Source organism: Propithecus coquereli, unplaced genomic scaffold, assembly GCF_000956105.1.
Source record: "Propithecus coquereli isolate 6110/MARCELLA unplaced genomic scaffold, Pcoq_1.0 Scaffold252, whole genome shotgun sequence".
Classification (NCBI taxonomy): Eukaryota; Metazoa; Chordata; class Mammalia; order Primates; family Indriidae; genus Propithecus; species Propithecus coquereli.
Window position 1 is genome coordinate 5,005,728 of NW_012148086.1, and position 16,212 is coordinate 5,021,939.

The window sequence follows — 16,212 nt, forward strand, 5'->3', positions numbered from 1 at the left end:
ATAGATTGGATCTCTGGGTTTATAAAAATCTCTCTCCATTTTCATCTCCTTTTTTCACTGGGTTTGGGATGATTTTTTTTAGTTTTTCTTCTAATTCAGTACTTCCTTTTCCTAGCCTCTAAGTCATACACCTGTGACAGCTGGTGAAAAGGTGGGCCCCATTATTTCCTCACTTGTCCTTCTTATCATTCATTCCTCTCTTATGACGTTTCAAAGAGACAATGTTCTTTTGAATCATGTTGAGAACGATGTGGAATTTTCTAGAATTTCCTCCAGTTTATTGTATTGAATTTATTTCAAAAGGAGCCAACCTCTATGAATTTTCTTAATGTTTCTCCTTATTTGAACCACAGAATACTTTTTATATATAACGAGTGATGATAACATCATTCAATGCAAAGAATGCAAAAACAAATAATTTTCCTGCCCAAATTACCAGTGGGGTCCCCCGTAAAAGACCTCACTTGGTATTCACACCAAGCAACCCATGTATCCACCAACAGAGGAATGGATAAACAAAACGTGGCTTATACATAGTATGGAACACTACTCAACCTTAAAAAGGGAGGAAATGCAGGCACATGCTACAACGTGCATGAACCTCGAAGACATTACGCTAAGTAAAATAAGCCAGTCGCAAAAGGACAAATACTGTGTGATTCCACTTATACGAGGTCCCCAGAGCAGTCAAATTCATAGAGACAGAAAGTAGAATGGTGGTTGCCAGGGGCTGGGGGAGAGGGAAATGGGGAGATATTGTTTAATGGATACAAATTGGGAAGATGAAAAAGTTCTGGAGATGGATGGTGGTGATAGTTGCACAACAATGTGTATGCAATTTAACGCACTGAGCTATATGCTTAAAAATGGTTATGATAATAAATTTTGTTATGTATATTTTACTACAATAAAAAAATTAAAAAAAGTGATACACCAGCTGTTAAAAGGGACACTTTACTTAAATTCATATTTTTATGTACAAGCAAAGAAAAAATAAGCTTAAAAAAGAAAGGGGGAGGAAGAAAGGAAGAAAGGCTGAGTGACACCAAACTGCATGAGTAGCAGCACAGAGCTTGTCCCTGTGTGTGGGTGTGAGGCCCACGAGTTTCCCCAGTGCCCCCAACCTGCTTGGCCCCCGGCTCTTCCCACTCCAAGCTTGGGGCTTCCTAATGATATTGTAATCCCCCGGAATTCCTCTCAATTTCTGTCCTGAGCACTTTCTTCATCTATGGTTTTAGTTAAATCGTGGGTTTCAGCATTGATCCAGTTTTTTGTCTTTTTTCCTGTTTATCATTCCCATAGGAATGGACGTGGGGGTGGATGGGTAGACAAAATGGGCATCTGATCCTGGCTCTGGAAGGGAGGGGCTTCGGTGATTGGTTTTAGCTCTTACATCAGCGTGTGCCAGGAGACCTGCTTTCCTCTGCGTCATGGGTTAAGCTGTGACAGAACATGTTATTTAAGCATCTAGAACGATCTAGCCAGACCAGTTGTGGGAAGAGAGGAAAGGGAGCATTTTTAAAAAAAATGTAATTGGCTTTTCTCCTTGTAAAAAACCATTATTGATATTAAAATAGTGAAACAACAGAGAAAACATAAAATGCCACAATCCCACTATTTTGATAACTCCTGTTGATTTTTTAAAAAGAAATCTATTGTTTAGAAAACATAAACAGGTTAAAAAAAGGGAAAATAACCCAGAAAATATACAGGTTTTAAAAAAAGGTACAAAATAAGTGAAATCCTGCCCATGAGGCTGCGCAGCCGCCCTCCGCATACTCCTCAAAGGAGCCAGCATTGCTCGTGTCTTGTTGTCCTTCCTGCAAATAAGTTAATTTTTATCTCTGTAACTATTAATTTAAACATCACAGGAATGGGGTAATATTAAAAGCACTGTTCTCTGCCTTGCCTTTTCCCTTCTTAAAACATAATCACACTAAGGCCCCCCCCCCCCGCGCCCTGAGGCTGCATCATCCAGTCTCCCCACTGTGGACGCTTTGGTCTTCCCTGTGGTTGCTATTCTCGAAAAGCCACAGTGAATACTCTTGTCTCTGTATCTCAAATATCTTTTGCAAACATGCCTAGGAGAAATTTCGATAAATTTGATAAATCTTGCCCAACTGCTTTGAGAAAAATGGGCGCAATAGTGTACACGTGCTTCTTTCACACTCTCATCATCCCTGGGTACCATCGAACTTTGGAAGTTTTGCTATCTGATTGTAGCATCTTTTTAAAAAAATAGAGTATTTTTTTTTTTTTTACAGCAGTTTTAGGTTCACAGCAAAACGGAACTGCATATAGAGTTCCCACACATGCACGGCCTCCCCCACTGCGGGCATCTCGCACAAGAACGGTGCGTTTGGTACAACTGACGACCCTGCACTGACACATCATTACCCAAAGTCCACCGTTTACATTAGGGGTCACTTTTGGTGCTGTATATCGTATGGATTTTGACAGATGTATGGTAATATGTACCCACCATCACAGTATCGTGTGGAATGGTTTTACTGCCCCAAAACCCCCCTGTGTTCCTTCCATGCATCCCTCCATCCCCCTACCTCTTAACAACCACTGATCTTTGTATGGTCTCCGTGATTCTGCCCTTGCCAGGTCATTTAGATGGAATTTTAATAGCCTTTTCAGATTGGCTTCTTTCACTTAGTAATATGCATTTAATATTTCTCTCTGTCTTTTTATAGCTTGGTAGCTCATCTCTTTTTAGTGCTGAATAATACTCCATTGTTTGGATGTGCCACAATTTATTCATGCACTTGCCTGCTGAAGGACGTCTTGGTTGCTTCAAAGTTTTGGCAATTATGAGTAAGCTGAGTGCAGGTTTTTGTACAGACGTATGTTTTCAACTCCTTTGGGTAAATACCACCTGATTGCTGGATCATAGGGTAAGGGTATGCTTACTTCTGTAAGAAACTGCCAAACTGTTTTCCAAAGTGGCTCCAGGAATGAATGAGAGTTCCTGTTGCTCCGCATCCTTGCCAGTATTTTGTGTTATCAGTGTTTTGGATTTTGGCTATTCTAATAGGTGTGTATTGGCATTTCACTGTTGTTTTACATTTTCAATTCTCTAATGACATATGATGTTGAGCATTTTTTCATTTGCTAATTTGCCATTGGTATATCTTCTTTGGTGAGAAGTCTGTTCAGGTCTTTTTCTCGTTTTTATTTTTTTATTCCAGGGTATTGTGAGGGTATAAACATTATGGTTACACTTTATGTCTTTGCCTCACCCAAGTGCGGGTTAAAGGCATGCCCTTCCCCCCTACAGTGCTCCCCGTGTCCTTTAGTTGTGGATTTACACCCCCATCCCCCTAATCCCTAGAGAATCACCCTAGTGTTGATCAGTTAGGACCAATTTGATGGCGAGTACAAGCGGAGCCCGTTCTTCTGCTCTTTTGGTGCCTCACTTTGGATAATGGGCTTAAGTTTAATCCAGGAAAGTATAAGAGGTGCTAGATCACTGTCGTTTCTTATGATTGAGTAATATTCCATTGTAAACATATACCAAATTTTAATAATCCATTCATGGATTGACAGGCACTTGGGTTGTTTCCACATCCTTTTTTGCCCATTTTTAGATTGGCTTGTTTGTTTTCTTGTTGTTGAGTTTTGTGAGTTCTTGGTATACTTTGAATAAAGTCCTTCATCAGATATGTCCTTTAAAAATATTTTCTTCCAGTTTGTAACTTGTCTTCTCATTCTCTTGGTGGAACATCTTTTTGTGTGTTTATTGGCCATTGCATTTTTCCCCCTAAAAACTGACTTTAGGTTCTTTGCCCATTTTTCAAATCATCTAATTGTCTTTTTTTTAACAATATAAATGAATTCTGTGTAAGTTGAGGAAATTAGCCTTTTGCCTGATTCTTTTTTTCATCAGTTTGCTTTCTTCTCTTTACTTTCTACTATTTCCTTTTTAGGAATATTTTTTCCACTCTGAGGTTTTTATGTTATGTAATGAAATGTATTGGTACTTTTTCTTTCTGGCTTTAGGTTTTGTGTTCTGCTTAGAAAGGATTATTCCTCTCCAGAATTATAAATTATTTACCTGTGCTTTTTTCTAGAATTTTATGGTTTCTTTATATTTAAATCTTCTATCCATCTATAATTTATACAGAAAGAATCAGAAATGATAAGGGGGTTTGATGTACATATATATTTTCAATTGTTTGTTCAATTGCCATAATATCATTTATAGGAAAAGATTTGAAATATACTTTAATTATTAACTAAAGTTCCAATATACTGGGGTCTATTTCCTGACTCTCTACTTTCTGTTGTTCTATTAGTCTATTTCTTCTCTAACTGTTTTAATTATTATCGCTTCATAGTATGTTTTAATTCCTGGCAAGCTAGTCTTTTTTCATTATTCTCATTTCCCAAAAACTTCCTTGCTTTTCTCACATATCAGTTCTGATGAATTTAGAGTCACTCTGCTATCCAAAGCATTTATATTTCAGTTGTAGTTGTGTTGAATTTATAAATTAATTTAGGGAAAATTTATTTAATTTAAATACTGAGCTTCTGAAACAGGGACACATTTTGTCTTTGCATATATTCAATCTTTTCTTTCAATAGTTTTAAAGTTTTCTTCATATTGGTCCTGTACATTTCTTATTAAGACATTTTATTTTTCTTTGTTAACATTAAAATTGAGGCCTTTTTTCATTATGTTTTCTAATTTTTTTTTGTGTGCATAGTAGAGTCATTAATTCTTACATATTAGAGATAATTTATTGTTTCTAATAGTTTCAGTCAACTATTTTGGGTTTTGTAAAAATATAATCAGTTTATGTATAAGCGATGGTAATTTTGTAGTCTTCTTTCCAATACTGAATTTTCATTTCTTCCTCTCACCCAATGTCACTGGGTTGTATTCCAGAACAATGTTAAATAATAGTGGTTAGTAACCTCTTCATCTTGTTCCCAACTTTAATGTTTCAATAGAAAATACTGGTATTTGGATTGAGATGTACATAAATATACGTCAGGTTAAGGAAGTAACTCATATCTCACTAAAGCATGAACTTGTACTTGTCAGATACTTTTTTTACATCTATAGAGAGGATTGTGTGGTTTTCTAGTAATGTAGTTTATTATATTAATAGCTTTCTGAATACTGAGCCAACTTACAATCTGGGTACACGCTTAATGTAGTTAATTATTTTACTGTACTTTTGCAATCTATTCGCTGACATTTAACTTTTTATGTTTCCACTCATAAATAGCACTGGCCTATAGTTTTCCATTTTAGTGATATCTTTGGCAGTTCTGGCTTCAGTGTTATGGTGGCAAAGGAGAATTATTTTGGAAGTTTTTCTTCTTCCTTTTTGCTCTAGAAAATTTAAGTTGTATCAGACTTATTTATGCCTCAATCATTCAAAAGACTTCACCTGTGAATTCGTCCATTTTGTTTTATGTTGGGGAAAATAAAGATTTTTTTTGTCTGTCTACTCTGTGCCAAGCTCCTTGCCTCTAATCCCAGAGAAATCAATAATTTGGATTTTGTGGCAGAAAAGGAATAAAAAAGCCTTTTGTTTTAGAGGCCTTCACTTAATTTTCACATCCTCCCATATCTGGGTCATTGGATATATTCATGGCAAGATTCATCAGACTAATATATTCATTTTGATATAGTCATTCAAGATTTATAGGTGTGGGTCTTTTATCCAGGTATTTATGATCTGTTTCCTTCCATTAAGAACATTCCCAGCTTTCATGGTGCTGCTAAAGATTAGGGTGTTTTCTCCAATAAAGACAAAAGTAGACTTTTCACAGTACAAAGACAGTCAAATCAGCTCCCTATATCAGCAAAGAGTGACATTGATGTTTCCTCTGACAGTGGCCCATAATCTTTCTGGGACTGCAAACTCCGTTCAGAATCTGATGAATGCCTTGGATCCACTCCCTAGACAGTGCAAACATATGCGTATAACATCAGGGCTTCATAGATATCCTGATCCCAATTTAAGAATGTGGCTCTTGTAAACAGAAAAGATTTCCACTTTCCATTAATGATTTATTTCTATTATAAATTTTTTCTAACGTACTATCTTTAGAAAATTCAACTTGAGGATAAAGTTTCAATCTAACCACTGGCAATCACAGAATGTGAGTTGGCGTTTTGCTTCCCAGACTCCAGAAAGGAAGGATGTAAACTACCCCTACGCTGTGGCAGCTGAACCACGGCCGGTGGGAAAGGTGTCTCAGAAAACAGCAGCTCCAGACTCGAGACCTCAAAATACCTCTTTGGAGTGAGCTCTGAACCTCTTCCCCTAAAAGTGAACCAATTCTCTAATGTTGGGCCAGGACAGAATCTAAGCATCCAGGTGCCTCTCAGGGAGGTTAAACATTGTGGGCAGAGCCTGTGAGAGAGGATGCCTAACCCCTTCCCTTCCTTTCTCTTCTAGAAAAGCAAGTCCAACTGCTGCATTAACCAAAAACCGAATGTTCAAACATCCCCCTGCTTTGTTCTGATCAAGACCTGAAAGGATATTTGCAGAAGACACATATGTGAAGAACATGACCCTACATTCTGGGTTAGATTAGCATAGGAAAAATAAAGTGCTTGATCAGGACTCATGGCTGAGGGGTGCAAATATGTCAGTTTACTCCACCTGGAAAACCCTCCATCATGCTCAGGGCCTGCCCATCCTGGTCCTCCCACAGTGTCCTGTGGGCCCACTGCCAGAGGCTTGGAATAGGTCTTTGCTAGTGGCTATTTGCTTGTCTGTCTCCCTGCACCACTTACCTGAATCCACACAGGTGGTTTCATGAGGATGGGGATTTGTCTTGTTCAGTGTTACATGCCTAGTGGTTAGGTCAGAGGAGCTCACCGGCAAATATTTACTGAGTATATCAATGAGTTATAGACTCATTGAATAGGCTACACAAAGAAGCACAGAATACTGTGTTCTGATCAGACCTCCCAGGTTGAGGGGTCAGAGTCCTGTGAGTACTGGTGGGTGGGAGTAGGAGGGCTGAGAAGGTGGAAGCAGGTTCTGGGGAGAGAGGATTAGCAGCAAGAGGCACTTTGAGCATCACAAACCAATTTGCCAGGTTAGGAGTGAGACAAAACGTGACTGTGGATTCTCAGCTAGAAGGAATGTCAGTTCCTGTTACGTCAGTATCTAACCATCGACTTCTCTCCATCACCCTTAGAAACTCCCTTCCTATTCCACGCTTGACTTTGTGGAACGGAGACAGAATTTAAAATTACAAAAGACAGAAGATCTTGTAAAATACCCCCTTAAAAATCATTCTAACCCCACCTAGTAAATGTCTGGGTAACACTGATCCTTTGTATGTAAATAAATCATATGTGCAATTCTATAAAACTACAAACAAATATTACAAAGCTCAAACACTCGAGTTTACATTTATTGTGTTTTATCTGTAGCATTTGATATACAGCTTCTACAAATAAAAATGCTTTCTTAAATTCTCCTCTAAGAAAAGGGTCACAAGTATTTATGAAGGAACAAAATAAGAAATTAGACTATTATACAGCATAACTACTTCAGACTTCTTGCTTCTCCAGAATAACTGGAATTATTTCATTTAGAAGCTGATTTTTAGGACATTAGGGATTAAGTTTTGAAATTTTGTCTCATTAGGATTGTTAATGAAGTTTCTTTTTAGTGATGGTTAGGTAAGTACCGGTGATATGCTGCAAAAACAAATTTATGGACTTGTTAGTGAGGCAACAGTAAGACAATGAATTCACAAAAGACTCTTATCATGATTATAAAATACAAGTCAAAAAATAAATGTCATGTCACCTTGCCAAAATGTCATGGAGCCAGGCTTCCAGAATCAGGACTGGAAATGAGGGCACGTCTGAGAACATTGCTGTAGTGGCATGAATCTGGTGAGATCATGAAAGCCAGAATTTTGACTAAATCATTAGAAGAACCTATTTTCTTATGATTTGAGGAAAATGGCTCTGAACTTTCCCCAAGTCCCTCTTTGCTTGTGTAAAGGCAATTCTTCACATAGCCCAACCAGTAGAAAACTACAATTAAGAAAAAATAGCATCTTGGGAAATCCTGCTGTTCTGGGGTCTGTTTAAGGTGTCCCCTGGCTGGTGGCTGTGAAAACCCACTGCCTGCTCTCTCAAGGATTCCAGTGGGTGGGGCCCCCTCAGTGGAGCAGTGCATACTATCCTAATTAAAGAGAGAGGGTAGGCCAGGTGCAGTGGCGCATGCCTGAAGTTCCAGCGCTTTGGGAGGCTGAGGCAGGAGGATCGCTTGAGCCCAGGAGTTTGAGGTTACTGTGAGCTATCATTGCACCACTGCACTCCAGCCTGGGTGACAGGGAGAGACTCTGTCTCTAAAAATTAAAAAAATAAAATAAAATAAAAAGAGAGGATAAACTCTCTACTCCTCCATTAGTTTTTGATACATTCCTTCTTGACACATTTTGAGAGTGAAATAGACTCCATCTGGACACAGCGGATGAAGGGGACCCTTTGGCAACTTTGAAGACCTTCACCCCAAATTGATGATACGTTGCAATTGACACTTGTCAGAAGCAGCTTCAATCAGCAACTGGTCTTGCCATTTAATCTCTGCCAAACACAAGGGCACAAGATCATTTATTATAAAACCAAGATGTCTTCCAAATTAATGGGTTTATTTCTAACAATTCTAGATAGCTGGCCACATAAGTCAGGTACCTGTGGATTCATTTTGTGAATTTGATGGAGTATTTTCCAGGAGGTTTCATAGCCTCATAGTAGCTGGTCCATGGTTGCTTCATTATGATTTAAAATATTTTTTGAAATATCTACTTTTAAAATTCCCAAGACAAATAATATTGTTGCCAAACTTAATGACTTCAAATTTGGAGGGTATTCATCACCCATCTGTCTGCTGTAGGAGACCCAGACTGGTTGTGGAGGAAAATCTTGACCTTATTTTAGAGTGTGAATTTAGCCCATATTCCCAGGGAAATGTCCTATTGAGTTGCTTTTTTTTTTTTTTTTTTAAATAGGCGAATGTCAACCTTACCTGTGCTTAGGAGTCTGACAAAGTAAATAAATCTGTAAACATGAACTAATGGAAAGATATCTCAAGTTTGTTCTTTGTCCTTTGGCAAAGAACTTTACTTTGAACTTTACACTATTCAGTTATTATTGAATGTTCAGTTGCAGAGACACTGGATTAAAGCTGGGGAAGAAGAAAAGGACCCTGATATTTTCACTTCCAGTTTGTCATTGAAAGAGCCAGAAGATACAGAATATGAATAAATAAACAAACAATAGCAATCTGAAGTAGGGATAAGAATAATCCAATAGAACCTAATTCTGGTGGGATTTCTGCAAATTTTAATGTTGATGAAGACAACATAAGAAATACATTCTTGGACACATGGTCCAGTCTCTAAGTCTGGGGAGTCCTCTACTCCAGGTGGGTGGCCCCAAATAAGGCAAGAATATGACGTCCTTTGCCGCCCTCTCACTCTGGCAGCCTTTTCCCAATTGCCTGGACCCCGCCAGCACTATTTCTCAAACAGCTGCCTACTTTCTATATCCAGAGGCTGCCGTCTGCATGGGGATGCGAGGAATGCTCCTCAGGGAGGGTCCTTAAACTAGGTGTGGGAGCAGGATGCTCAGGATTTTAAAGGGTCTCGCTTACCTGGTGCACACCAAGAGCAGCTACAGACTGTGTCAGAGTCTGCAGCACTGTAGGGCAACCAGCAGGCGGAGGAAGAGCTCTCACCCCTTCCACAGACCCTGAGAACAACGCCTGCTGGGTTTCAGAGGGTGGGAAGGGTGGATGTGAAAACCTGCTATCCGGGCACAGACCTAATAGAGAGGACTGGAAGTTCTCAGTCCACAGCATGGTGGCTGAGGACAGTTCAGCTACACTGTCTTTGGCAAATTGTAGGTGTGGGTAGACTTCTGTCCTTTGACATATAATCAGGGAGAAAACCCATCACAAGGCTCGTTAAGAAAGACTGTGATGCACAATGCATGAAGGGACGGAAGCAAGGGCAAGAATACGGAGAGGAAGAGCTTGCCTTTGAAAGCGATTTTCTACAGAAAATACAAGAGAAATATAAAACACGTGGTATGTGCTCCCAACAAGATGCAGAGAGGATGAAAAGCAAGGTGTAGTAGGATATGTGGAGGCAATCAAGTAAGTCATATGATCTGTAGACTTAACAAACACAGGCTGCCTTTCCTGCCAGGACTATGCCACCATTCATACCCCTGGGCCTTTGCACACACTGTCCCTCCGTCAGCTTTGCCTGCCTTCCCGTCTAGGCCTGGCAAAGTCCCATTCTCGGCACCTGCCTCAGCCCACACCCCCTCATCTGACCCCACTGCAGCTGCCGCGGCACCTCATCACTGCATTCTCTACACGTCGACACAATGGTCCTCGTGCTCCAGGACTGGAGACTTCAAATAGAGTATAAGAATTTATAATAGAGTACCTGAGTTCTCAGTGACAGGGCTTAGATTTCATTTATCTCTAGAGCCCCTACCCACCATAGTTTCCGATGTACAGTTAAGACTAATAAATAAATGAGAGCCCCAGAAAGATAAGAAGAGATGACAACCCCTTTTCACTACAAGGACTTCAGTAGTTGCCCAAAGGACAAAGACACAGATGAAGGGGAATGAGGAAGTGAGAAGAACTGGTGCCTATCGAGAACCTGCTGTGCTCAGAGCATTAAAGCCCCGATTATTGGAGCATTGACAACTTGGTCCTTCTTTTCAAAGAATTACAAGTTTATTACACATTTAGTGTATTGTCACTAACTAACTCAGTGACTTTTGGGACATGATATAATGGCTCTAGACAGCAACTTTTCATAAGAGATTAGTACAGCACCAGCCACCCTCAATTTAAAAGCAGATATCCAAAGTTTATTGACAAATCGATTTGGGGAAACGTAATAGCATTCCCCCTTAGAAACAGCGTGTTTAAGTCCCCAGACCAGACTGCAAAGGCTTATTAAACCCAGAAGGTTTTGAGATTATGCCAATAACTGAACTGGGTTGCAAAAAATATAAACTAGGTGTGGTTCTGCTCCATCACCCTATAGCCAAGTGATCGCTTAACCAAAGTGATGGTTTCCACCTGTCTCACAGGTGTGCTGGGCATAGACTAGGGTAATGCAAGAGGAACTACTCTGAAAAGTGTGCCATGCTGTCAGACAACAGGGCCACTCAGTCTGACAACTGTAAAACCTACTGGCACATTAAAATACAGTTTTGCAGGAAAGTGCATGCTCCCTTCCACCCCAGGACTACTCCAACGGCTCATTTTCTGTTCTGTTCTGTTCTTTTGTTTTTTTTTTTTAGAGATGAGGGTCTTGCTCTGTCGTCCAGACTGGAGTGCAGTGGCCTATCATAGCTCACTGCAGCCTCGAACTCCTGGGCTCAAGTGATCCTCCTGCCTCAGCCTCCTGCATAGCTGGGATTACAGATGTGCCACCACACCTGGCTATTTTTTTTATTTTTTATAGAAATGGGGTCTCACTATGTCGCCCAGGCTGGTCTTGAACTCCTGGGCTCAAGTGATCCTCTTGCTTCGGCCTCCTGAAGTGCTGGGATTACTGGTGTGAGTCAAGGGCTCATTGTCAATGTGGCAGCGGGAGCCCTCTCCCTGTCCCGGCATCACACGGACTTTGCGACTGGGCTCTCACATGCTCGTCTGTGGGATGTACATTCAAGTGTCAACCCAAGTGTCCACTGATTTATGAGAGAAAGTCGTTAAGGAGATATAATCAGGACAATGGCCACATGTCAAGATATTTCAAGATGTGTGCGTTTGAAGTATGAGCGCTACAGGAGCAGTCGTAGAATGACAAAGATGAGGTCAGGGCTGAAACAGAATCGGTACAACCTCCTGAACCTTTATGTTGATAGTACGATGGGAGCACCTCGCTGCCTTTCTCAGATGTAACCCCTTGTTTCTGGCCACGGCAGCCCCTGGAAAGCGTATGCTTGTTGACAGTGTATCCCACTGTGGAGGCCGTTTTCTGGGTAGTTGGAGTCTTGCTTCATTTGAAGGTTACATTGCACATCACTGTGATGATGTCTGTCGCACTTTGCATTGATCTGACAGCAGGTAAACTTCTGGAGTCTCCGGTGGGCTGAGTTCAGAGAAGCCAAATGCTCTAGGGAGCGTTCTTTAAATAAAAAGTGCTTCAGATAAGAATTTGTGTGAATTCCAGGGCTGGCCAGCACTCACCCACTATATCACTCTTGAACAGAAGGTGAGGAACTCTTCTCTCCCTCACCTGAGCCAGCAGGCCGGCCCCTTCAATGGGAAGGCCCACCCTTGCTAAGGCATTGATGTGTCTGGCAAGCACTACCTCTTCAGTGGCCTGTTGTCGCTGGCCGAGGCTTGACCTGCATGCAGAAGACTTTTCCTGAATCAGCTTCATTCCACTTTCTGCCTCCTTCCCTGTGTCGTGTGTTCGAGGCCTTCCTGCTTTGACCATCTGGCTTACGGCTCAATTTTTTTTCAGCCTTAGTTTAGCTGTCCTCCAGACTTATGATTGGTTAACATGTATCAGGACCTGTTGGCTTTCCGGGATACCCTCTTTTGAGGACTGCCCATATAAATGGGCCTGGAAGAGGGGGCCTGGTACTCTGACCACACTTCCCCAGATCCCATGCTTAAATTCCTGTCCCAAGCAGGAAAGTGACAGACAGCATGTTGTCATCTGCATGGCCAGTGTAGGGAAAAATGACAGAGCCATCAAAGGTACACGTGGCCCTCCCTCTCCTCTCGCTGTAGCCTCCCATCCTGCCAGACCCCTTGGGACGGAGGAGCCAGGCTTTGGGCCCTGTGGCCTCTTCTCTTACTGCTCACTGCCAAGGCCTCAGTCAGTCATCATTAGGATGCTGCAGCAATGATTTACAAAATGGCAAAACAGAATTTGTTTTTTTTTTGGAGTCACAGTCCTTTCTGAATCACCCATATTTCATTTCAAATACTTTTGGTTTTTTTACATAGAAAAAAATGAATCTTTTTTACTTCTAGTAGCATGACTAAGTCCTCACTAATTTTTGTCCTGCTTCCCCGAGATGGTCATTTTTAATTTATGTGAAAAGGAAAAGGAATGCCCTTTCTAAGTAGATTTCAGTCTAATGAGATGTACTGAGAACTAAGTAAGAAGCATTGCAAAGATACAAATTACGTTGCAATTTAGGAAAAGACGGTAAGTATTACCATAGAGGTGAGCAAATCCATAAAGTAGGAAAAAAAAGATGCGACTTAAATTTTGAGTCTGCAACTAGCTGACTGTGTGCCCTGAGATGCATACCTAGGCTCTTTGGGCACAGTGCCCTCGGTTATACACCAAAAACAAGGACCAAAGGGTCTAGTCCTTCTAGGCCTCCCATTTTATAATTCCGTGATTAAAATCCATCTGAGACAATAAATTCTACTCTATCAATTTATTTATAAGCCTGAAAAGAAATTAAAACATAAGAAAATATAAATATTTAAAACCAAGAAATTAAAGAAATGTGCTCTAAAGAAGGACATATTCACTAGCAGTAACCATATCTCTATTAGAAACATTTGGCTGTCTAGGGAAAGTAGTGAAGTTTGGCATTTTTCTCGCACAAACAGGTGGCATGCACTTTTGACGAGTTTGGCTTTGGATCTCATTCCCCTTCCCTATTTTGAGGTGTGTCTGTCTGTTCATAATGCATCTGTCAATACATCTCCATATGTGTGTAGGAACGTGTGCACACACACTCACAAAAACCCAAGAACAAACTAAGAAAGTGAAGAAGCACCAGAGTTAGGTCAGACCAAACAGGAAGACACGAGACTTACGGGAGCTGCCGAGTTCTTGACCGTGACACTGGGGGTGGTAGCTCGCAGGGCTCCACTCGCTCCGTGGTAGTATTTGAAGCAGATCTTAGTTTCAGCTGAAAGATAAAAATAAAATGGGACTGAAAGGTAGAGTATAACCCAGGAGGAGACAGCCATGACCAGAGAGGACCTCTCTAGGACCTGCACCTAATTCCTGCCCTGACCCAGCCAGGCTACATCTAACAATGATGGTCTGACTTCTTTCTAAAAATGTGTCACAAAAAATCGTTTTGGCTTTAACATTTTTGTACTCAAGTTAAATCTATTATTTAGACTTCTCAGCATCTTTCCTATCCCATTAGAGGTTTTAAACCTTTAGTTCTTTCCTTTTTTAGGGGGGGGACAGTCTCACTCTGTTGCTCTGGGTAGAGTGCTGTGGCATCAGCCTAGCTCACAGCAACCTCCAACTCCTGGGCTCAAGTGATCCTCCTGCCTCAGCCTCCTGAGTAGCTGGGACTATAGGCGCTTGCCACCACACCCGGCTAATTTTTTCTATTTTTAGTAGAGACGGGGTCCCATTCTTGCTCAGGCTGGTCTCAAACTCCTGTGCTCAAGCTATCCACCCACCTCAGTCTTCCAGAGTGCTAGTAATATAGGTGTGAGCCACCACGCCTGGCTAAACCCTTAGTTCTAAGATTTGAGGTATTTGGATGCCTCCCACTAGCCTATTTTTTCTGTAATTTCCTATTATTTAATTCATTGCAATTAATATCTTGGTAATTTGAAGGAAGACTTTAAGAAGCTATTGAAATATATGGATGGATGGCATGTTTTCTAAGCTCCTGAACAATCAATGATAACCTCTTTGCATCATAACTTGTTTTCCTTCAGAGTTCTATAGATGGTTAAGCAAAAAAGATACGGTTTGGGGGGATCACTGTGCCTGGGTTTGAATTTTAGTTCCATTACTCACAATCTGTGAGACAATGAGCAAGTCACCTAACCTCCCTGTACCCATGCTGAAATAGGACTTCCAATAACACCACCTCATAAGATGTTGGGTAAGCAAATGAAAGTACTTAGAGTTCAGTTCGGTGCTCAGTAAATGTTAGTGATGATGGTGATATGATGACTAATCGACAGTGACGTGACTCCATTGCCCTGTGGCATTTGGTTCTGTGGAAGACGAAATCTTCAGCCAACCTGAGTTCAGTTTATTTAAAAGGCGACCTGCTTTTCCCAATTCGCTGTTTATAGAATTTTTTTTTTCTTAAAATTTGAAAAATTTACCAGGCTATGTTTTGGTCCCTTGTATTAATTTTGTTTGGAACAATATGAGAAATCTCCAGTTTGAGATCCTTTTTCTCAAATATGGAAATTTGTCTTCAATTATTATATTTAAAAAAATAATGTCTATAATTTTCTTAGCATGCACTTAAAATATGCTCACTATGGAAAATATGGAAAATGAAGAAACGTATAAATAAAGGGGAAGTTCGAGACTAGAGACACTGGTCACCAGATCTCCACAGAAAGAAGAAAAAGTTGCAGGTGAGAAAGCATAGCCCAGGTGGAATGTTGAGGGAAGAGTGCCGGGACCTAACAGAGATCCCACAGGAAGAAGTTGTGGAGCAGAACAAGAAGGAGCAAGATTTTGGCAGAGATCGATCCCCTAGGAATCTGGAGTCTCACAGAAAGGGTAGGTAGGGGTGTTTATTCTTCCTCCCCTCACATCAATGGCAGACTGCTGGATCCCAAACTCTCAGCCCCTGTACCCTCATGCGGCCGTGAGCCGCTGCCCTTGGCTAACTGGGAACTTAAGGGCAGAGCACAAGGCTGCTAACCTGAGTAGGGTCACTTGCTCCGCCACAGACCTTAGCCAAGGCGCAGGCACCATACCACTTGTGCACCCATTGTTTGCCTCTGCCCTGCCCAGGGAGTCTCAGGTCTCTTGTCTCGGGGGCACTGAATCCCACACAAACATTCCCCAGCGCCCAGGAGAGCTGCAAGATTCCTGAAGTTCGGACCTGTAGAATGGGCTGCCCATAGGGAATAGGAAATTGGCGTGAGCACAATACTCCTTGGCACAAAGGAAATTGGAGCCTCCGGCTTGTGATCTGAAGTTGTCTGCACCCCTCCCAGTGGAGATGCAGGTGAAGAGCAGAGTCCATATGGTAGGAGAGTGTCCCCATCCTAGAGCGCAAGCAACATCAAAGCCCAGGAAAGGAGGTGGAGATGGGGCTTCTCCTATCCCCACCACCCACTGCTGTGGACATAGCCGCGTCTGCTCTCACAAGGGTTTGGCGTGGGCGCACCACCAGATGGCCGGTCCTGGGCTTGTAGGGGGACTGCACTGCCTTTAATGCTGTGCTCACTGTGCCTGGGTTTTGCATGAAGGGTGCAGTTCGTT

The 16,212-nt window shown here is 41.4% G+C and overlaps 1 protein-coding gene across 2 annotated transcripts in view; it reads right to left on the minus strand.

The window, feature by feature from the left end:
• Positions 1-16,212, minus strand: part of HECW1 (HECT, C2 and WW domain containing E3 ubiquitin protein ligase 1) — a 413,177-nt gene that overhangs the window by 181,345 nt on the left and 215,620 nt on the right. For both annotated transcript variants that reach the window (XM_012646903.1, XM_012646902.1), the window contains one exon: positions 13,824-13,918. In XM_012646903.1, the coding sequence (XP_012502357.1) occupies positions 13,824-13,918 (95 nt within the window). The remainder of the gene's footprint in view (positions 1-13,823; positions 13,919-16,212) is intronic.